We start from the raw sequence: 23,074 nt of genomic DNA, 5'->3' as shown, positions 1-23,074 counted from the left end.
AGGGTGGACTGCATTCTGGCAAGGACACAATATCTCTCTAGGGTTGTGGACTTGGCTGTTAGCACTAGGTCATCCCCTTTCCTCTGAATGTAGGATCTCAGGTTTTCACATAGGTGCTGTGAGTAGAAGCCTTCACCAAGAACCTCAAATTAATGACAGCATCTTGATGCGGGCTACTCCTAGTCTAAGGACCCCAGTACACAATCTCCTATGCAAAATCTTGTTTACATGGGCTGTGGTCCCAGTGAATAGACAGTAAGCTCAGAGTAAACATCTCTCTTGAAAATCAGTGGGTCCACCAGCAGGTTCACCTCAGTGTAAAGACCAGGGAGGAGAGAAGAGCAACATTCTAGACAAATAAAAATATTATTGGAGGGATTGAACTTTAGTAGCAGGAAAAGCAAAGAAGAGTCATGTTCTATGAGCACTGGAAAGTTGAAAACAATAAGTGATAACAGGGGCCATGCGTGAGGAGAAACCCAAATCTGCACCCAAGGAAGGGACGTCCGCTCTTCCCAAGAGGTGGTTCTCCCCCTGCTGTAGTGCTTAATTTGTAAAGAAATAAGTGCCAGGGCCCTCGTCAGGATGCCACAGCAGCTTGCACCAGCCAATGCCCCTGCCAGAACTGCTAATGATGGTATCAACACAACTACTCACGGTCACAATCCTGCAAGTGTGACAATGCAGACTATTCGAGGCCTTCCAAAGCTATAGAAATGACGTGGGCAGCAGGTATTAGTCAATTTAGTATATACAGAATTATTAAAGAACTGTGGTTGTGCTCATCTCTTCATTTGACAAACAGCGCCATCTTGTGGCAGACTGCCATGTGTGCCGTTGTTCACTGTTGAGTGAAGGTGTTGACAATCAAGTGCCAGTACCCTGCTGAGAAAGGATTAAAACATGGGGGTCAAAAGTGCATTTTCCTGCACAATTCTAACTTGAACTTCAGTGGCGACTGATGAGTCCTCACAGTGGTAGCGTGTAATACTTGCCACAGGTTCACCGCCTTGTTTTAAAAAAATTATCTTGGGTTCCCTAATACGCAAATGTACCCATACAATCACACTACCTGTTTCTCACACAAAAACACACGTAAACACTTGCACTTTTACAATCACTGACCCTAACTCACAACTACTGGTGTATAGGGGCACCGATGTGGACTCCTAGGTTACAGGTGTTCTGCCGTGATAGTGCAGCAGGTGCCTCTGTACCCTGGTGCAACTGCCCCAGTTGCACTATTGATAGAGCCATCCCTGACTCACTCCCACTCCCTATCACAATCTCCCCCTTACTCACTCATTCTAACTTACTCACAATGCTTTACTCAGTGGCGGCTGACATCTATGAGGCGTGATAAGGAGGGCAAATGTGTGGTGGGTAAAAAAATCAAATAAAATCCACTTACGCCTGCAGTTCGGTATTCAGGGCGGAGCCCGGCAAAGTGTCTGAGAACAGTGCCTAGATTGATGGGGTCGTCTGCTCTCCGTGCTCCTGAGGGTACTGGAGGCCTGCACTGGGATGGGCAGATGGAAAATAAAATGGTAATTAACTTTATTACCATATTATTTTTAATCTCTGGAGCTTCGGGGCATTATTGTTAGTGGGGCGACGCTCCTCTGCTCTCACGGGGGATCAGCCTCTGGCTTTACTGACTCCCTAGTTTCCCTTATTCATATTCACTCTCACCCACTCACTGATTCCCACTCCATCATTCTTATTGACACTCTCAAATACATTAAACTAACACACACTCTCCCTCAATCTCATTTTCTCTGAATCACTCACAAACACACGTTCACTCACACATGCACCAAAAAAAACAACACTGACTTGCTTTTTCTAACTTACATTTCTATATTTCCTGGCAACTTACGGGTGAGTAGTCAGGCTATAAAAGAAATCTGATTGATTGATTGATTGATTGATTGACTCAGAGGCTCCATGGCGGCAACAGAGCAGGAATCCAATGCTGGGCAATGGAACCAGAAAGCCAAGATTTCCAACAAGGAGCCAGACAGAGCTGCAGGGACAGATTTCAGAGGAAGGCCCACCCCAAGCCCGCTCCCAGCTTCTTGATAGGACTGGGAGCACAGCACTGTCAGAAGCTGGCTCACCTATGTGGCTCATCATTGGCCTCAGGAATGCACTGATGTGCACCCTGACAGTCCTACCTTACCAATGATACTGTCCTGCCTAAGCCATGCGCAGTGAAGCTCCTAAATAAAAAGGAATGTGCCAGTGTAGGGGGGTTGTAGTTTATCTACACCCTTAACGTGTGATCCAGGCATCCATTTACAGAGAGCTGCGTTTTAAACAACACTCTGGCTGGATTGTCTCTCAGCCCCCTCACCGGCCAGATCACCAGTCCAGGGGTCCATTGAACGGTCCATGCATTGGTAGGTGAAGCAGCAAGCACTGTGGTGAGCACACTTCTGAAATAGAAAATGTTTATCAAAGGGGGAGGGGCACTCGCAGGTAGCTATTGATTGGGGTGGAGTCAGAGGGGCGTGGGATTGTCCAAGAATGTTATCACTATTGTAAGTCAGACACTATGAGGGCTATAGTTAAGAAAAATATTTGTTTAGATTGTGTTCGTTTCATGATACTGTAGAGGTGGAGGTTATATGAATCATAACTGCTGCCTTATGTTTGATGATAAAGCCATGGCATTTTTTTTCTACTGGATTTCCCATGGATTGCCTGTTTTTTAGGGGCATATCACGGAACATATAAAACGGTAATATCAGATTTTAGTCAAAATGTATGTTATTTAGACTGCGCCATTCTAATTTTAGCAATTATAGTACATTTTAAGGTTATGTCACCACGTGACAAATGCTGATCCTCTGCTGGAACTTGATGAACCATCTTTGACAGAAAACTGTTTTTCATGGAAATTAGGACTAGTGGTCCAAAAAAAGCTAAAAACAAAGACACACGTCCGCTTCCTCTACCCGTGAGAAATAAATCTGTCGCGCGGAGTAAAACACAGACTTCCTGTGGCTGCACAAGTCAGTAACAATTGTACTAGTTTGTTCACGAGATGAACAGACCCTCCCGCCCCTTCTTGTGCCATCTCTGTGGCATCCTGTGTCTGTCACAATGATCTTTGTAACGCTATGTAACACTCATGCTGTAGTACTGTTTTGCACATCAAAGTAACGTTCTTCCTCCAAAAACAATACATATTGTGTTTTTTTCCATTGCTAAATACTATGTTTCAGATATGAAAATGCTACATGAAGATGGTTAATTGTAGCACTCTTACCCAGCAAAGGGAGAGACTTTCATAAAGTGAAACATGAATAAACAATTTCTAAAACCCACAACATCTTCTCAAGAGGATATCTGAACAATGAGTCAACTATAAGGAGACGGATGCGAACACAGCACCTTAAGCCGTCTTCAAAGGGTGGGACAAAACCCAAGGAACCCGTGGAAACAAGGAATGCCTTGGAGACTCTTACTTCTAGAAATTAAACTTTTCATGAATGCATACACCGGCTGCATTAGAACTTTAATGATTCCAAGACTAGCTTGAACAGCAGCGTGTCTGCCATGGTCTGTGTGTTCGGGAACATTCCAGGGGCCCTGTCACAAAGGTAGCTCAATCCTGGGCGACTCATGTCATAAGTGGCTGATGAGCTCGAACAACACTTTCAGCACTTAAAAAAGCGTGAAAATGTTGGTTGGAACTAGAACAGCGATTTTTGACATATATAAAATAAGCAACTCCACATAACACAATACCATGCACAAAACAATACAACACCACGATATAAACATAATATGAGGCATCACAACGAAACAGTCAAAACTAAACATCACAACAAAAGCACATTGCATGATAACTGGATTTAAGGAAAGTAGGAGAAATGTAGAACATATCACAGGGCAACAAAAAGTCGCACAGCAAATGTGCCTCAACGTTCGTCACATATTACCACCTCCAGAATCCTGTCTTCGTAAAAGGTGTGGCCCTACCTTAATAGCGCTCAAAAAGGTTTTGTGATCGAGCCCTAGTTCTAAATTAGTACACATTAGTCTTCGCAAGCACCTGGTGTGAAGCTAGGGTGTGGTGAGATATGGGGTTGGAGTATAATGAGGCTTCCCTCACAATCTAGCCATGTATCTCCTGGGTAGATATGGATCGTTAGCAGCCAATCAAAATGAATCATTACCATATTGTACAGATGTCTGATTTACTCTACACTCTGTTGTAATCCTTGGGCCACAACGGTTATGAAAGGGTATTTCAAGAACTAATGAACGCCTCTGTTAGTTAGATAACACGCCCTTTGCTAGAATTTTCACTCTACTTAGGACCACAGTTTAAATGATCAAAGACTACAGAATTTTCGTCCTATTGCGATAGACCCAAAATAACTGGTTATCATGTTTGCTCAGGTCCTCGAGTTTTGAGAAGCTTATCATTTTCATGATTAACACCTTGGTTTACTGGCAAAGTCCTGATATCCAAGCACTCCTCCAAGTGTATTGTGGGGCCTCTGGTTGCCGCTTTTTTCCAGGATCCAGGCTTTTTGCTTATTGATTGAACTATTTCGAGTTTGCTAAAGAAAGCAGCAGCAGATAAGCTTCTGTATGTGCAAGCAGTTCTCACGTCAAAGGGCAGGAGCAGGAGTAGGTCCTTTACTCAATGAACATATGCTTTGAGTGCCTACTGGAGCAACTATACTAACATTGTTATCAAATTATTAGTTACTGGCCGGTGAGTGGTGCAAAATAATAGTTTGATATCATTCTATACAGTTGCATGAATCCCCATCACAAACGAGAGAGTCTGGTGGAAGAGTTTTGCTTAATTAATTGATAGAATTAAAAAGAGTTTATTCCTGCTGAAGTCATTTATAAAAAATCTAAACTTAGGCTGGTGATTTGGACCAAAGCGATTTCGCTATTAAGAAATGTAAATTACCATCAACTTAAAGTTGATGGTAATTTACGAAAACTTTGAAAAATGCACAAAAGTTCTATGTTGCACACAAACATGCCCTCGGGGCATGTGTGTGTGCAACATGTTTTTAATTGCATGTTCAGGGGTGCATCAGGGTGCATGTGGCCCCCCTATAACCCTTGAAATTGCATGCACAATTTGTGAGTACCCATTTGGTTCTCGCAAATGGCACATGCAATTCCTGTTGATTCCTATGGGCCTAATGCCCATAGAAATCAATGGGAAGCCATTCCTTAAGTTCGACTTGCAATTTGCGAGTCACAATTAAGACATTTTAAGGAATTGCATTTTTTGTGTGAATCCTTCGTGCATTGCATTTTGCGATTTCTAAATAGAGAATCTGTAAAATTCGCTATTTAGAAATTGAAAAATGTGGGATTGATGCATGTGCCCCACTATCTTTTAAGGGGAAGATACACAGCACAGGCTCTCATCCACAATGCAATGTGAGTGTGAAAGACATATAGGAAATGCAGGTGACAAAGTAAAGAATGGTACACCAGAATGTTAATGTTACACTAAGGAAGACATCAGAGGGCAAGTAGAAGACATGGTTGTCAGAAATCCCACATTGTCCAATGGTCATCCCTCTCTGGAGTGCAATGCCTGTGCAGATTGCATGCAGATATTCATTGCTACTGCAGAGTAAGTACTTCTTTTTTTAATCTAATCGTTTAAAACTATCAGATGGAATGTGGCCACCCATCAATGCACAGATAAAACATAACAGCCAAGTACATTGGAATCTGCTGGCCGAGCCAGCATCCTGTGCCATACTGGGCTAAGATACATAATCGAAAAACACTCCCAACCAGCCATCAGCACATGCTGTTGTGAGGCAGTTTTATCAGTTCCCTGTGCCCGTCTAGGGATCCCACCCGGGCCTACTCTCATGGAATTCGTTCTTCTGCATGCTGCCAGGGCCGCCATACTTGATCAAACTTCTTGGGGCAGCCTCATGCCTGATATCAGTTTTTTTAAAAAGCATGCACTAGTCCACATTGGATTCCCAGGCCCGCTGCATGGCAGTCTCACCTCTCCCCCACAGTCTGATCATATTGCATCTCACCACCATCAGTGCAGTGTTACAAAGAGGGAGAAGCGGTCCATAAATGTAAATGTAAATCCAGTATTTGTAAAGTGCGAACAATTGCCCAAGGGCATCAAGGCGCTGGGGGCCGTTGAGAAGATTAAGTGAGCTATTGCCCAGAGTCACATGGTGCAACCTTAACTGCCGTCGGTGCTGGGATTAAACAGTGAGCCCCGTGCTCCGGAGCTAGATGCCATGGCCGCTGCACCACACCTCTTCCACCCTGGGTTGATCATCGCAGATACCGGAGGCTAACAATTGTGGAGTCAGCTCTAAAGGGCAATCTAAGACTGCTGAGAGTCTCGTCCCTATTTTCCCCCAAAACTTCTGACTCTTGGGGCGACTCCAAATGGTATGTAGAGTGTGTCCTTCTGCCTGCATCTTTTCAACCAAAGTTCTGTCTCAGCCTTTCCCTTACGAAGCAATTTTGTTCTTGCATGATAGGCCCTGTGAAGGACTTTCAGCTAGATGAGTTGGAATCCAGCTTGTACTGCTATCTCTCACGGGTATCTACAGGCCACTCCTCATTCACCATCTTCCAGTCTGCCCAGGCCCCCTGCCATTTTTCCCCAGAAGTGCTCTAATGGGGGAAAAGGTGTAATGTAGGAGGGCAGAGTTCAGTCAGGACACTGCATGGCTGGTTAAGGGAGCTCCTAGGACCCTATTTTCTAGAGGTGATTTGTCTGGGGTCTCCCACAGCGCCACCGTATGTGGCCGCTGGAGGTGCTTTAGCTGCGGATAACATAATTACTGACCTCCAGACATTTCATACTGTTCCTGGAGTTCCGGGAATGGGATCACCTTGTTACCCCTCCAGATGTTGCCCACCTTGGATTTTCCTTGTAGGTCCCATTTCTAGTGGCCCTCCATTGCCCATAGTCCCTTCAACATATCTGAGGCCCATAGCGAGGCCTCCATCATTAGTTTACCTTTCCAAACTCATGGCTTTGATGGCTTTATGCCAGATCTTGACCACCACTGCCATAGGTGGAGGCAGCAGAGCCAACCCCCTTCCCCATACAGTCATTGGGTGTACCTCTCTAGATCCATCGCTCGCCTGTCAGCTACCACAAATGATTGCTGCTGTGAGGAGAAGGCACAGTCATTGACCATCTGAAACTGGGCCATCCAATAGTCCAATTGCAGGTCAGGTAGGGTTATAGCCCTGTCTTATGGTTTTCTAGTGTGGGACGTACAGGCAATCGTCAGTGTCTCCCCTCGCCCCCACAATAGACTTCTCATTACGTTTACCACTGACTGGAAAAAATACTCCGGTACATCGAAAGGGGTGTTCTGTAGCACGTAAAGGAATTTGGGAAGGTGAATCATTTTTTATCGGATCGACTTGCCCATCAGAGATAGTGGCAGCTTTTTCCACTGTTCCACATCTATTTTGTAGGAAGACAGGATTTTCTTCAAGTTTTCGCCAGAAACAGTTCTCGGTCCTTTGCAACAAATTGCCCCAGATATTTAAACCCCTTAAGTGCCATGCTAGTGAGAAATGCCAGCCCCAATCCCTGTTACCTTCCAATAGAGGGTATGTGATGGACTTGTGACAGTTGATTTTTAGCCCAGAATAGGAACTGAACACCTCAACAACCTCTAGCACCCAGTTTACCAACTGGCCTGGAACTGCTAAGTACAACAAGATGTCCTCCGCATATATCGATACAACATCTTCCCAGTCTGGATCCCATCCCATGCCCGCATCAATGCACCTGTTGGCAGCCAGCAGGCCAGGGGCTCGATCGCCAGGGCCAACAAAAGAAGGGATAGTGGGCATCCCTGAAAGGTGTCCCTGCCAAGGGGGGGGGGGGGGACTCCCTAGAGAATGCCCAATTCACTTTGACCCTTGCCTCCGGGTTCTCATATAACAAGCTCACCCAGGACATAAACCTCCTGCCCATCCCCAATCTTTGCAGTATTACCATTAGGTAGGGGAGGCTCATTCCAGTGAATCGGATGCCTTTTCAGCGCCCAGGGGAAGGAGAAGAGCTGGTTCTGCGAATTGGTCCTAGCGTGCCAGGCATCCAGCCAGCCTTCAAAGGTTATGGTTTTGTTGCACTGTAGGGTGTGAAGACCGATTGATCAGGGGGCACCAGCGCGTCGACCACCTGTAAAAGGCAGTTGGCTAGGACCTTTGGCAGGATTTTAGCCTCCATGTTTAGGACCTACATTGGCCAATAGGAGGCGCCGTCTTGCCTTGTTTATGTATTATGACTAACGTCACCTGTCGGAGCTCCCTGGACAGGGCTCCCTTCTGCGGAGTCCTGTTGAACATTGATCTAAGTGGGCCCACTACATGGAGCTTTATACATCTGAATAGCTCGAGGGGACCATTAGGGCCTGGGGATTTCCTGCTTTTCGTCCGGCTTATGGTATCTGATAATTCCTAATTTGACAACTCTTCGTCAAGAGGTTCACTCATATCACCCTGAAGTCTGGGAACCAATATTTCATTAGTGAAGGTCTCAAGGCCTTTAATAGGTTTCGACCTGCAGCTTTACAGCAACTAAATACAAACAAGATCATGTCATGTTAGGTAGTAATAAATAAATACATAACGCAGTACCAACTCAGCAGACCTCTCGGACCCTAGGATGTACTTTGATTGCTTGAGGCCTAGTTACCGTTTTCAAGGCTAATGCATTTAGACACATGGTTGTCCAGTACAAAATAGAACTAGACAGTATTTATCCATGGTTCCTGTGGCACAAGGTCACATCCTCAGCCTCACAGGAAGGTGGGATGGTCGTGTAATCTAAGCAGATGCTTTCCTTTATCATTGTACCTGTATCCAGACTTCTCACAGTTAATAAATGTTCACATGTAAAACTCAACCTGTTGACATGGCATGAAGATATGTTAAACAATCAAGGATAAAAAAGGATGGTTGACTTGTGCTCTACCATACCTAATGTGGTTGGAATCTGCCCCCGGAACTCATTCATACATAACCGGAGCATGAAGCTGGATTTCCCCGAGCCAGCATCTCCAGCCAGGACCAACCGGTAGTTGAGAGCAGGGCCCTGGCTCTCATCTTCCACCGATACACTTTCTTTCTAAATGAAGTTTGAACAAGGGAGGACATGAATTTAAGAAGGAATACACAGAGATGATGTTTGTGATGATACATAATTGCTTTTCTTTTAGTCTTCACAAGAGCCATCAACATTGTCCCCATCAAATATTTGAAGGCCGCCAGCCTTTATGCAGTTTATTGCACCCCAGATTGCGGAGGATAGTGGTTTACATTATTCCTTTCAGATATGAAATAAACTTAATACCATATAGGAGCACACAAAGCTCAGTTGGTTGAACAACAGGTGGGGAAGCATACAGAGAACACAGCAACCCCATATTATTGTTATTACATCTACTTGGGGACACACACATACAATCCCCCAGGCTCAGGAGCAACTCAGCTTCACATACCATTTTCCTCTGCACACATAACCCTCTTAATTACCATCTACTTTGAACAATCTATATGTTGCAACGCTTATAAGCAAATGTAAATATCAAGTAAATACCAGTGATAGCTCAATTCAATGTAACACTCTTTAATGATGGTTTTTACACCAGCTACATTTCAAGTGTGACCTTGTAGGAACCCCCTGCCTTTTACTACACATGTCTATGCTGAACTACATCAAGTTGTAGACCTATGAGGGAACTCCAAACAAAGTCAATGACAAGCCAGAGTTTCAGAGAAACCTATATGGTTCAAAGTACACATCCCTTTTATTTGTGGGTATAAGATGTTGTGAGTATGGAAATACCCTTCATTACAAACCTTTGGCTGTATTAAATAGTGGCATAATACATGTGGCCTAAATAATAAACAGCTTAATATGAAAAAAACAATGTCTAAAGTTCTAGTTATGAGAAAAACAAGATTGCAGGCACACCGGTCATTGCTCTAGAGAACTCCCACAAAGACGCAGGAAACAGAAACATTTGCTCACGTGCCTTAACTCCATCCCACAGCCACGCTGTGTAAATCATTTTAGTGATCGAGCGTACAGCTCCCAGCTGAGGGGTTGATAAATGAATTTCTTATTGGAGAAAACACTTATTTAGTCACAGCACAACACACAGCCAACTCGAAGACTAATAGTTCATTGCATGGAAGAGACTTTAAATCAGATCTCCTTTGTGAACAATTATAGCTCTCTTAATTATCATCCAAAGTGGACAAAAGTAGTATATTGAATTCGTGTAATAGCAAAACCTTTTCTTTTTAATACCTCAAAACTACAAAAATAGGGTGAAGTGTTATTTGAAAGTAAGGTACGTTTGTTATATTTACAGGTTGGCATTCTGAGCATTATCAGACATTTTAGAAACCTCCTTTGGCAGAGGTACTATTCACTATTTTGAAGATGTCAACAATAAACAATCCTCCAAATGTGAGGGATGGAAAGGTGGTTAACCATCTGGCCTAACGCTCATCAAAATTGTCTATTTCACAAGTGACTCATGGCTGCTAGACAATACAAAAAAAAAAATCACACATTTAAGTTTCTTTCAACATTTGTTCCAGCACTTTAAACATGTTTTTTTGGTATTGTACATTACCTTTCGTGTAAAAGCAGGGAGCCGCTTCCTGGAGGATGCAGTGGACCCACAGCGGCTGGGGGGCCGGGATGAATTCCAATCCAGAGATCGTCGAGATTCAACTCTATAGTCCGACCCCTAGAGAAGCAAAATGATTAGCTTCTAACCTTTATAAAGGAAGTTTCCATGTTATGAAGATGGGCATATTAAGCAACACTCGAGTTTATGCAGTAGAATTCATAAGGCATATTATCAATGCCTCCATCATGGTGATCCGGCTCTCCCCAGCCACCACCTGCATCTTTGAGGCCTTTCTCTTCCCACAGTACAGGATGCAGAACAGCAACTCATCCAACAGAAGCTGAGAAGCCTCAGTCATTCACAAATCATAATGGACCCATGCACTCTCGCCACAACTACCAAAAAAGCCTTCAGCATCTCCTTCGGCCAATTCCTATTGTGTGATGTCGATAGAGCCACATTCCACCTCATTTTCCATCTAATCAGACGTAATCTCTCCCCATGGTTGTACCTTCTCACAACAAGGTCTGCTTTCTCTGCATTTCCAACACAGACCTCACCTGAAACACTTCTCAGCCTTGACTTGACTGACACACACCTACTTCATATCATACCTCCTCACCGAGGGCAGTGTGAATCAACCAAGTGACAGATTTTATCTTTCAATGACTTCCCATCAACATACTCCTCAACAGTTGCACTGTCTTGACAGGCTCTTCAGACTACCCTGCTCTCTGTCCTCTCTGTGAACGTCCTGCTCTCTGTCCTATCGGTCAACTCTCTGCTCTCTGTCCTCATCCACATCTTCCAAACCACAGATGATGCCCATTCCCCAATCAAAACCAGCTCCTCAAAGGCCAAGCCATCTGCACCATGGTGCCCAGCAGAATTCACAGACAGCACACCTGGAGAGACAAAACACAGTATCACAAGACAGACAGCTCTTTGACAATGACCCAGTTGCAGGAAGACCCAACTACCCCTCTATGAAACTAGTAGGAAACTCCTCACAGGAGCCAAGGCCACCCACCCCACCACAGACACCAGCAAAGTATCCAACAGAAGCTGAAAACTCCTTAAAGCAATAAAGTATGACATGAGCCACACACCTAAACTACCCCATGCATTTTAAAAGATAAATACACTGCCATCACATTCAGTGGTGGTTGGTGAAGTTTGAAACTGGCGCAAGATTGTCCAGGAAAGGGGGAGGTAGGGGAGAGAATAATCAGATTGGTTGTTTTTAAAGGATGGGGTAAAGTGCATCCTTTTACCAGCATATTTACTTTAAAGACCAAAAGCTAATAGTTTTCACAATCATTTGTAATGGAACACTCCAAAGAAATGAGAAAAACACTGATTTGCTAAGCAAGCCTGACCTGGATGTGGGGAAGCCACCAGGCAAGAGTGAAAGTACTCCTTGTACCCCTCCACCACTAACACATTCACCAACCAATGAATAAGAAGGGCTATAACCAGTCTATTGAGTATGGAATATGGTAAGACCTCAAGCAAAGGGCTACACCTTCACTGCTCACGTGGGTTTAGGTGGAGGACCAGAAGGCCTGCACACCCCCTGTACTACTCCGTGCAGAGACAACCAAAACGTTTGCTATTTCCATGTAGCTTTTACCTATTTTGCATCTCTCTATGGAACATACTTCATTTGGATCTGAGATCCATCCCCTCTCACCTCTGTTTTAGGAAAACAACTGAAGACTCGCCTCATATTTTTATAAAATGGATTCCACTTTGTCATTTAATGCTTTATATCACCAACAACCACACAGTGTACGTAGTCCCCTATAAATTGTCCTTACATCCTAACCTAATTCCTGAGGGATGCAAGTACTGATGAATGCCATGTCTGCAAAAGTGTACTAGTGTCAGGAGGCAACAGGCACAGGAGTTTTTAGAGTATTTCTGAACTGGTCCTAAACAGGTCCATCAAACGCAGAGGGCAAACGTGAAAAAGGCTAACACTGTTGTCTAGCTTTGACACATTTTATATACTAGCAGGGATGACCTGTAGCCTAAAGAGGTCATAGGCATTTCTCTCTTCATTATTTTATCACCTTTCACTAACATTTGTAATAGCCTGATATTCAAGACATTTCAAAGACTGGTCTACAGCAAATGTAGAAATGTCTATATTCAAATGTCAGAGAGGATGAAGGGAGCACACTGCCTCTCATCCCAACACAGTTCACCCCGTTGCATTCTGGTAAATGCAGTATGCTTACTTCAAAGTTGCTGTAGTTTTTCCACCAAAGTTGGTGCTGATAGTGCTGCTATCTCTAGACATGTGTTTCTGGGGTTCACCCTTCATCTGTAGAGAGCAGAAGTAGTAGAGAACAAAGAAAAGTCATCTGGGTTCACACATAGCAGTACCACTCTCTGGCACACAGGTGCATCCCAGGAACACTCGTCAGCTCGTTGTCTCAAGGGAGGAAGGCTAAACCAAGTAACATGTGACTAGAATTAACAGCACTACCTGCACCAACTTAGGCGAAAAACTGCAGCAACTTCAAAGTAGCAAACTGCATTTACCATAATGCAATGGGGTGAACTGTTCTAGGGCTGAGAGGCAGTGTGCTCCCTCCTGACATGTGTTAAAAAGTCTGACTTGAGCCAACGAGAGCACCTGGGATGCACCTGTGCGCCTGTTGAGTGGTACTGTGACCTGTGAAGACTTGGGTCACAGATGACTTTTCTCTGCTCTCTACTACTTCTGCTCTCTACCGAGGAGAGACAATATCCAGAAACACATGTCTAGAGATAACAGCACTATCTGCATCAAATTTGGTGCAAAACTACAGCGACTTTGAAGCAAGCGTACTGCATTTACCAGAATGCAATGGGCCGAACTGTGCCAGGATGAGGGGCAGTGTTCTACCTTCCCCCTTGTATATTAAATGGTCAGCTTAATCATTCATCACATACAACAAGTCAATTATTGCATTGTGGAATTAAGCAGATTATTTTTACACCTCAATTTAAGAAATACTACGGACAATTGACAGCTAAGAGTGACTTTTAATACCACACAAACAGTGGGGGTTGTGTTTTGAATATTCTGCACACCGAATATACGCCAAATAAAAGCAGTGAGTGATTTCTGCTATAACAGCTACAAGTTTTGAAGGATATGGAATTTCACTTCGCTGTATTTTTGTACTGCTTCTCAAATGTGTTCTTGGTAACATGGATCAAATGTATGTGCCTCGTTACATTTTTTTCAAAGCCAAAAGGAGCAAAAGTTACCATTGGTGAATGGATAGGAGATTTCAGCACTCATTGGTTTGCAACAGCCTCTACATGCTAAAGACATTGCATAGGACTGGAAGAGAGCCACATATCTGTACTGCTGATTGTACGAATGTCAGGAAGTTTTCAGGAATCTGCCAATGGTGAGAGGAACCCCAAGTGAGGAGAGTTGGTGGAGGCTATGAAAAAAATACACATTAACCCCTTTGGGCGCGGCCGCGATTCTGCGCCTGTGCGGCGTTTTTAGTAGTGGGCGGGTTCATGACGGCCCCCAGCTGTCATCAGCACACAGCCACCGTAATGCATGACGGCTGGGGGCCGTCATCAGCATCGAAGGGGTTAATTTAAAATAAAGATTTAGGGTACTTTAATAATGGCATTGGAATTTAAAGTGATTTATTGAGTGCATCAGTAACCTCGAATGGTACCTCGGCAACTTAGAGAATAATAAAATGTATACTAAGGATCGAGGAGAGGGATAGACTATAGATGAGTTTGTTGCCTCACTAAAACCTTCGAAATGCAGGTTTAGGGACTCATATGAGGAATTGTTAAGTAGTAAAACTTTGGTTTGGATCAGTAGTAAAAGGCAAATTAGTGACTCAGGGAGGGAGAGCCTTCTCTGTTCTGGCCCCCCAGTTATGGAACAAGCTGCCTGAGGGGCTACGCAGGGAGGTGAATCTCCTACGGTTCAGGAAATCACTGAAAACACTGCTGTTCGGAAGAGCCCTGAGCGCAATGTAGTCTGGTAGCTGTGTCTCTCTGAGGTGTTGAGCCAAGTTATTGTAATAACATCGATTTCCAAGCGCTTAGAGACCTGCAGGTGATTGGGCGCGCTATAAATCTAAAATAACAATAACAATAAAGACAATGGGAACCTACATGCAGCAACATGCAAGCAAAAGTTCAGATGGCCAAAAGAAAATGTCTAAGAAAAGTGGAAGAAGGTAGAGCACCATGTGGTGGGGAGAAGGGAACAATACAAGGGAGAGCAGGAGTGAAGAGAAAGACAGAAGGTGAAGTTTATAAAAAAGTAGGAGACAGAGAAAAAGACTTGCTGAGAAAGACTGTAGATGACAAAGTGAGGCAGGGTGAGAAAAGCGAGGGGAGGTGGAGGGAGTAACAGAGAAAAAGGCCGTCACAGTGAGAGACTGAAGATTCAAGAAGATGCATAAAAAAAGGAGGAACAACGAAAGGAAAAAAGAGGAGTAAAGAGAGGCAACAAAGAGGGGAAGGAAAGAAGAACCGCAAGGCAAGTATAAGGCCGGGTAATGAGACATTGGAGACAGAGGTCAGGAAGGAATTGTGCATTGGGAACTTGAATCACGATGAACTAAGCCAGCATGACATTCTCCAAGTTATTTCTCTACAACTCATATGCTCCCCTTGTTACCCCCTCACCTGCCTCCCATCACATTAGCCCACAGAAGCATATACTATGGATAACTACTTTCTTCACAAATATGGTAGACATTTGCCGTTTTCATATAAAGTCACCTGCCAACACTGATGTAGGACAATGGGACGTGGATAAGAACAATCCACCATTCACCTGAAAACTGTACTTGACTGGATTGAGAACTGGAGGAGGTCAAAGCCATAAAGCCTATTGACAAAAACCATGGATACTAGCTTTATTTTTCACCCTCTGATATGTGTTTACAAGCACACACATGTATGCAAGGAATTCTTTTTCAGGAGTGTACTGACAGAGCGTCTTGGCAAGAGGTCTATCCACAGGAGTAGAGTGTGTGAATTTTTGATGATCCCTGCCCCTTATAGCTCTTTGTGACTTTTGATGGTGGTTATTCGCCAGCTGGGGAAAGCTATGGGCCTAGTTGATAATATGTAAAGGCTGCTATCTGCAATACCGCAGCACAACAATAAAATATTCAAATCCGTCTGGTAGAACTTCCTGAAATTGCAAGCCTACTGCCTGCATCAGTAGGGTTAAGAAGTATGTAAGGGGATCAGTTGTAGAGATAAAATGGGAAGGCGATGTGCGAGTGATGTGTTTATCTGTTTGAGTTGTATCTTGTGTTACATGTTACCGCAAAATTTCAGCAAAATGCTAAAGATGGTCGAACGGGTAATGGAGCATGATGCGGAGGTCGAATTAATGCGGCGTCTGTGGTTTTGGGTGGGTTGTGTCCACTAGGGTTGTATAAAAAACAGCAGGTGACACGAATTAGGGAGAGTCAGATGGGAGTAGCATACAAATTGTGGCAGGTAGTGGAGTTCTAGGCAGTAAATGTGTAAAACTGTGCAGTTTGGCATTGGTGGGGTTCAATAGGGACACAGTAATGTTGTGGTAGAAGGATGGGGTGAGCAGTCAAAGTTAGTCTGTAAAATGCTTTGGTGGTGGTTAGGGAAGGATGAAACGTGCAAACTTACAGAGTACTTAAGAATTGTTATTTTCTAAGAAGGGATGTGTGTTAGTAGCTAAGAATGTGTTTTTTAGGAGTCATTATCTGGAACGTTGGTATTGTGGTGAAAAGTTAGAAGATTGGTGGGGTTGCTGTTCAATAGGTGACAGTTAGGGGAGTGTTCCTGTAGCTCTGACTGTATTAAAGATAACTACAGTAGTTATGCCAATACGTTTTTCTGTCGTCATTTTCTGCACTGCCATTCTTTGCAGCAGTCCTTTGGGCAGACACATTTACACGTCAGTAATTCCATTACTGTTTATCAGCTGAAGCCAAATCCTGGACTTTGCTCAAATGCGGACCTGAGCCTAACAAACACAATTAAGATGTATTTGTAGCACTTAAGTGTTCTTCTAGTTCTTTCAAGCATTCTGTAGTACATAAGTCATCGTCTTCCATTTACCTCCAAATCAGAGAGCAAGCCACTTCGTGTGACTATGTCTTCTGAACTGTCCGTGCATTCACTGTCAACGTCACTGCGAGAATCGTCCTCATCACTGAAGGCCAAGCTCTGGGGCATGGAAACACCGCTGTCCAGGTATCTGTCCGCCCAATCCGCGACATCCGAGAATTTACCGTAATCGGATTCGACCATGTAACTATAAAATGTCAAAGGATAAACAAAAGTCATTATAGTCCAATTCTCTCTATTGACTGAAGTGCTACAGCTTGTTGATGATCCTACAAAACCCTGTCCCTTCAGTGCTGAATAATCCTACCTGCTGTGTGTGATCACAGGTATCGTATTGGGGCTGGATCGGTCTGCTAAACTGAGACGACCTGGGGAAGAGAACTAAGAGAACATTGCAAGTTACATACAGTTTCATAATTATGCAGACAAACCTCCACCAAAATATTGCTTTTTTCAATTAGATAAGACTAGATTCTGGATCAGGTAATGTGCATGGATTTTAAGAACAGTAGTAATTCTGTTTGCAGATTCAGAAAGCAACTCTTCAACACTAGAGACAATCGCAATCTTATTTATGAACCAAAGTATTCTGAGATTATTTTGCTGACCACTCACCACTCACCTTAGACTCAGCGGGCTACTTTCACAAACCATTTTTAGTCAATTCTTGCCCACTAGAATTGGCATTTTATCGTTTCCACCAATAGTGCAGTGGAGTTTGTAATCCCAGTCTTTTCCTCATCTTGCCCATTTCTCAATTGCAGCTAGGTCCCCAACAGTCACTTACCCCCTTCCGTTCTTTTTCGGCGCTCGTCACAAGAGCAGTCCTGAGGCTGTCATTGTTGTCATAAAGTGACTTGTTGGCTGCCCTGCAAACACAATGAGCAATGTTACTGTTAATTTTATATCTCAATGGTCTTTCTTATGCTAAATGATCAGACTCGTTAGATAAGCATTGAGTGAGATGTGTCCCACCATCTGTGGGCCACCAAGGCAAGGTGGGTGGAGCCAATCCCAGCTCGCTTTACATACTAACATAACCAGTTGTCCCTTTTAAGGTGAAGATGTTGGTCTATCCGAATCGTTTAAAGCAAACGGTGTTAAACAACTGGAGATGGTCAAACAAAAAGCAAACTATGAAATAAGCACATTAAGGGTTAATGGAGGATGTGAGATCACAGGACAAGACATTCTTAATCCTGGCATTTAATTAACAAAACATATCAAGGTGTATAATCCAAACCGGTTCATTTCAAATGAACTAAGCCTACAGAACACAGTGGTTTGATAAATGGAAGCCCAGGTCTGGAAAGGGTTCCCCATTGACACTCATCTGGTGACAAGAGGTCTGTGGCAAGGAGGGAGGAGGCATGCTGGCCAGAGAGACCTAGAAACAGAAGTTAAAACACGATCACCAGTCGGTAATAACTCCTCATTCACAAAGCACTTGACAATTCAGATCCTACTGTCAAGAATCCAGTCCCTTAAAATGATAAGATAATTTGCTAATGAAATGCGAACTATCAATAACAGCCCATTGGTGGCTTGTTCGGCAGTAAATTTATGAAACTATTGCATGCTGAAAATAGACCATAAAAGATGGAGTCAAAGTTAAGCGGTTTCTAAACTGGTGATCAATAGATGAAGTTCACCCATACTCGAGTATTTGATGAACCCCTTACTGCTCACAAATACAACAAGTTAATATGGGCATCAGTCTCACATGAAGACCAATTATTAGAAAAGGATGTGCAACAAAAGTGTTCAGTTTTTCTTTACCAAACAAGAGCATTTTTAGATCAAATTATTAATGCAAATCTATTTCCAAGACTAATGATGCCGCGGGGTGAACGCAGCATATGAGCAAGAAGCTTCTTGTGTCTACCTACACAATGAGGAGGATAACCTGACCAAAGAGGGACTCTGCCCTGGAACATGTATAGAAGGATTAATGTTGATCAAAGTCAGAACAAGCCCAGAAGCCTCTGTCCTCCGAATGTCGCCAGTAGCAAGATCATGTCTGCAATGAGACAGACCTATCTGCGAGTGCAAGGGAATACATGTTGATGCTTTCAGATCAGAAATCACCTGAGATCGTATCACCGGACTACGCAAGAGACAGAGACAGGGCAGTGGAACATGACCATTTCAAGCATGATTAAACTGGAAAACGAATGAGGAGTAGAATGTAGGGCTTAATATTGTGAAGATTGTGTTTTATAGCAAAGTCTCTTGAGCAGACGTGACTGTAGCATGGGAAAGATGGTGCAGGCTATTGCCGCTCCATAAATGTGCTATTCTCAGATGCGTACTCTGGCAAGATACTGTATTTACAGAGACAGACGAGGTCTGAAGCAAATTAATGAGCCATTCCAAAGTTACAAATAAAAAAAGAAAGATGGGGATATTGGTCAAATTCTTTGTAGGACAATTTTGTTGTCGCCAGCATATGGCATTTCCAGGGGGGGTACTAGCCTATAGGGCAATCAGGCAGTGCCCGATGGGCTGGTCTAACAGATTTGTGTATAGGCTATTTTTGGCCTTGTGAGCCGTTTTTTTATTTACTGTTAATTTCACTGATATTACCACAAACATTACCTGCAGCAAACCCGAAGGCATGCAGTCGCCCATTCCTTTCAAAATAACCATACAGCGTGACTTTACAATCTCAATACTGGCCTGATTTGCGAATATGGGTCACTTTTTTAGCTACCTCATTCGGTAATGAGGGCCACTTTCATTTTAGTGCAGAGGCCGATTTTTCATCCCTGTACGGCCCTCGCTATCACATAAAGCCTGAAAAAAACAATAAGCTTGACTAGCGGGGCAGCATAAACATAAAAAATGGTCAGACTTAAAGAACCTTGAGGGACCCTGCCGTAATGCAAGCATTGTATTTTTGTCTCTGTACTTTGTATTATGCTTCAAACAGTTCAACTGGCCATTCACTGTGATCCAGGGTACTTCCCTGTCGAGGCTGAAATCAGAGCTCACAGATATTGGGAGAAATCGTTTGGGGATCTTTACTCTCATCTAGATTAGTTTGATTTGCTTACAAAAGGCCGAGAGACCACATCTAAAGACCTTGAGGCCATTTTTTTAAAAACTTCAATTTTCCAGTATGTGATGTACACTGCTGAACATCCAACTGCTTAGAGAATTGACAGGTACTTAAGTCGCTTACTGCAGACTGAAAAAAACTTCGTAACCTCCTCATTTTAGTCTTTGACTAAACAGGCTGCAAAGCAAGGACATGAACCTTTGTTCACTGTGGATTTCTGGAACCCACTGGTGTTGACTTCAAGTGTCCACCTGGATTGTCCATCAATTGAAAGTTTGTATTCGGCTACATCAATGTCACCTCTTGCTCGCTTATACAGAAAATGGTTGTGGTGCCTCACAACCGAGTTCAACTCTTATATGTACTAAGTGCAGGAAGGGCTGAGGCTATAAGGACCGCCATAACCTGAAACACTGACACACAATGTCAGATCCTGTGATCAAAGGCTCAAGAAATGCAGAACTTAACAGCAATTACTCTTCACATGATCAACGAGCATTTTGAGATGGTAGCATAAAGAGACCATTGTGGATTTAATCGGTAGTGGAGGTTCAGCCTTGATGTTACAGACAATTTATCTTATATGCCTTATTTACAGACCCAGAATAGATGTAAACGTATGTTAAGAGTGTTGATACATTACTAAGCTTCTTGTGATTTGAGGTGTTCCTTGAGAACAATCTTCAAGGCAGTAAGCAGAGGGCTACAGCATTTTTCAGGAAGAAGAGAGTTCCATTGTAAGAGCCCCTAATAAAGTCCTATTTCTCGATGCCTTTCAGGGGAGTTTAGGTGCGATCAGGAGATTGAAGTTCCAAGTTGGAGTGCGTCAGCTTAGGACGAAGAGAGGTAGCTTGAGGAAAGGCCATTTAGGAGTTTGAAAACTTAGATCAATAGCTCTGTAGTTTGCTGCCAATCAGGTGACATGGAGCCAGTACACTGAGGTAGACGAGAGGGCAGGTCCCATGTGACAAGGTTAAGGATCTAGCCACATGGAACAGGAGTGTATGCTGAGACTCTTCGTCAGGCTGTTTGTGTACTCTGGATAAAAAAAAAAAACTAGCACGAATATAAGTTTCTTGGCTGTGAGGGAGGAAATGTCTTTTCAGAGTTTCTGACTGCCCAATTGGAAATTGGACTCTTGTGGGTGTGTTGATTAATGCTTCCATGTTCCTGGGGTGTGAAAGTTATACAACAAGGTTTGAGGTTAGGCTGCGGAATGCAGCAGAAATGAAGGTAATGTCCATGTTGGATGGGTACAAGATCAGGCAGCCACCTTATGGTGTGGAGCGGTGAGACATGTTGAGATCTGGTCAATGTACAATCCAGGGGAATGGAAACAATCTTAGTACACAAGAGACTAACAATGCCAGCAGCGATACTGCTGCTTCACGTGACAGTTTTATCTAGTGTGCGCTGACATTATATAGTACTGCATTCATTGTCTGACCACAGGTGTTATACTGGTCTACATGACAGATCTGTGTAAGCGCAGTGAGGTAGAAGATTTAGAAAATATCCAGTGCTGAGCTCATATGACGTCATGAGTAGAATGTTTTGTTGAGGTGAAGAGAAGGAGAACGAGGGGAGCAGGAATTCAAAGAGAGAAGAATTGGAGATGAGCATCTGAAGGGATAGAAGCTCAGGTGTAGCACGAGCCGTGAGCCGTTGTACAGATAGCCCGTGAGGTAAACTGCCATTTCGAGTAAGACAGGGGCCACTTTTGGACTGTCCTATCTTTTTTTTATTTTGTCTACATTTTGGTTAACATCTCTTTGGCTCTGGAAATAAAATGCTTATTTTTCGAATAAAACATTTATTTTCTTCCTGTACTTCTCCAGTATTTGCTTTATTGCAACTTGAGATCCATTTAAATTACGTGAATTCTCTGTGGATGTGGATGAATTCTTATATTCTCTTAACCTGACAGCGACGAGACAATGTTCCAATAAAGATAACTGTCTTAATAGAGTACGTCCACCAGCCTCCAATACTTCCACATAAGTGGCCGATAAATCCACATTTCCCATTCCGTGGGTGGTTATCCTGGTTCAGATAAAAATGGTGTAGGGGCTGTATGCTAGACACTGTGAATAAATATCAGCCACTCTCCAAATGGCAAAGCCAACAGGACGTTCAATGTTTTTTTTCAACCAAACCTTGCAGCATGCACAGTAATGCATGGCTGTCTGTACAGCACATGTATACGCATAGCCGTATCAATGTTGCAGCAGCATGCACACGCATCAGCGCTTGCTTCATGTGTGCTTGGTCTTTGTCAGCTTGGCATCAGGGTGCCATATCAGCTTTTATTTGGCTTGTACCCCAGCTCGTGCCTTGTAGGTCACGTGGCCTGCGCAGTTGCAGTACACACTCCTCACCAGCACTCATACAACCCGCAACACACACATGCAACTCTCACCGGCTACATGTGACTAGGACTCTGTCTCATGCCCAGCGTATCTTTTAGTCATTTGAAACTCTCTGTTGCCAGCATGCATCTACAAGGTGGTGTGGCCTGGAACTCCGTCCTTCGCGCAACTCCAGTGCCCACTCACTTCCTATATGTTGTGTTCTTTCTTCTTCACAAAGAGTAGTCACACGTGCTTCATGAAGTTACAATTAGAAAAAGATTGACTAAATTTACATGAATTTTGTGTTATTAATATACTGACAGGGTTCACATGAGGAGAGAAATACCTGTTTTGTAACCATAGTTGGAGCCAAGTTGGCTTGCACGTGTCAGTTGCTCAACTACACTTCAAATAAACAAAGGATATTACACCAAAAGAAGTGGAGTGGACAATGGTTTATTTTACCAGCGCTGTTCACTTTCTTGAACTAAAGCTGTGTTGAATTGCATTTGCATTGCAGGTTTGGCAAAGTGGAGGTACAAAGTTAGAGAAATGTAAATGTATTGATTGTTCCCTAGCGGAAATGCACACTTATTGTTATTACCACCGAAGTTACCAGCCTTTGTTTCTAGGTTTGTTTGCCTTAGACCATTGGTGAGAGACAGCGAGACCCTCTCGTTCCTTTAAAAGTGTCAAAGGGAAATAAGAAATTAGAAGGTTTGCATCGGACACTTGCGCAATACAGGTGACGTAGGACTTAGACGCTGGTATCAATAGAACGGTGGAGGCTGAAGGACCCCTGGTGCCTGCAAACAATGTATAAAGCTGGGGAATGGGAGAAAGCTTTAGGCAGCATTAGCACGGAGATGGCATTAACAAAATCAAGAAAGCAATAATTTAATTAA

The 23,074-nt window shown here is 43.5% G+C and overlaps 1 protein-coding gene across 1 annotated transcript in view; it reads right to left on the bottom strand.

Moving 5' to 3' along the window:
• Positions 1-23,074, bottom strand: part of LOC147663306 (ras and EF-hand domain-containing protein-like) — a 244,011-nt gene that overhangs the window by 56,145 nt on the left and 164,792 nt on the right. Inside the window, exons 8-12 of the mRNA XM_086950540.1 lie at positions 17,545-17,626; positions 17,065-17,138; positions 16,749-16,944; positions 10,653-10,769; positions 8,986-9,133 (exon numbers count right to left, since the gene is read on the bottom strand). Of these exons, the coding sequence (XP_086806666.1) occupies positions 8,986-9,133; positions 10,653-10,769; positions 16,749-16,944; positions 17,065-17,138; positions 17,545-17,626 (617 nt within the window). The remainder of the gene's footprint in view (positions 1-8,985; positions 9,134-10,652; positions 10,770-16,748; positions 16,945-17,064; positions 17,139-17,544; positions 17,627-23,074) is intronic.

Source organism: Lissotriton vulgaris, unplaced genomic scaffold (genome assembly GCF_964263255.1).
Source record: "Lissotriton vulgaris unplaced genomic scaffold, aLisVul1.2 SCAFFOLD_1097, whole genome shotgun sequence".
Taxonomy (NCBI): domain Eukaryota; kingdom Metazoa; phylum Chordata; class Amphibia; order Caudata; family Salamandridae; genus Lissotriton; species Lissotriton vulgaris.
This window is presented reverse-complemented; position numbering and strand designations above follow the sequence as displayed.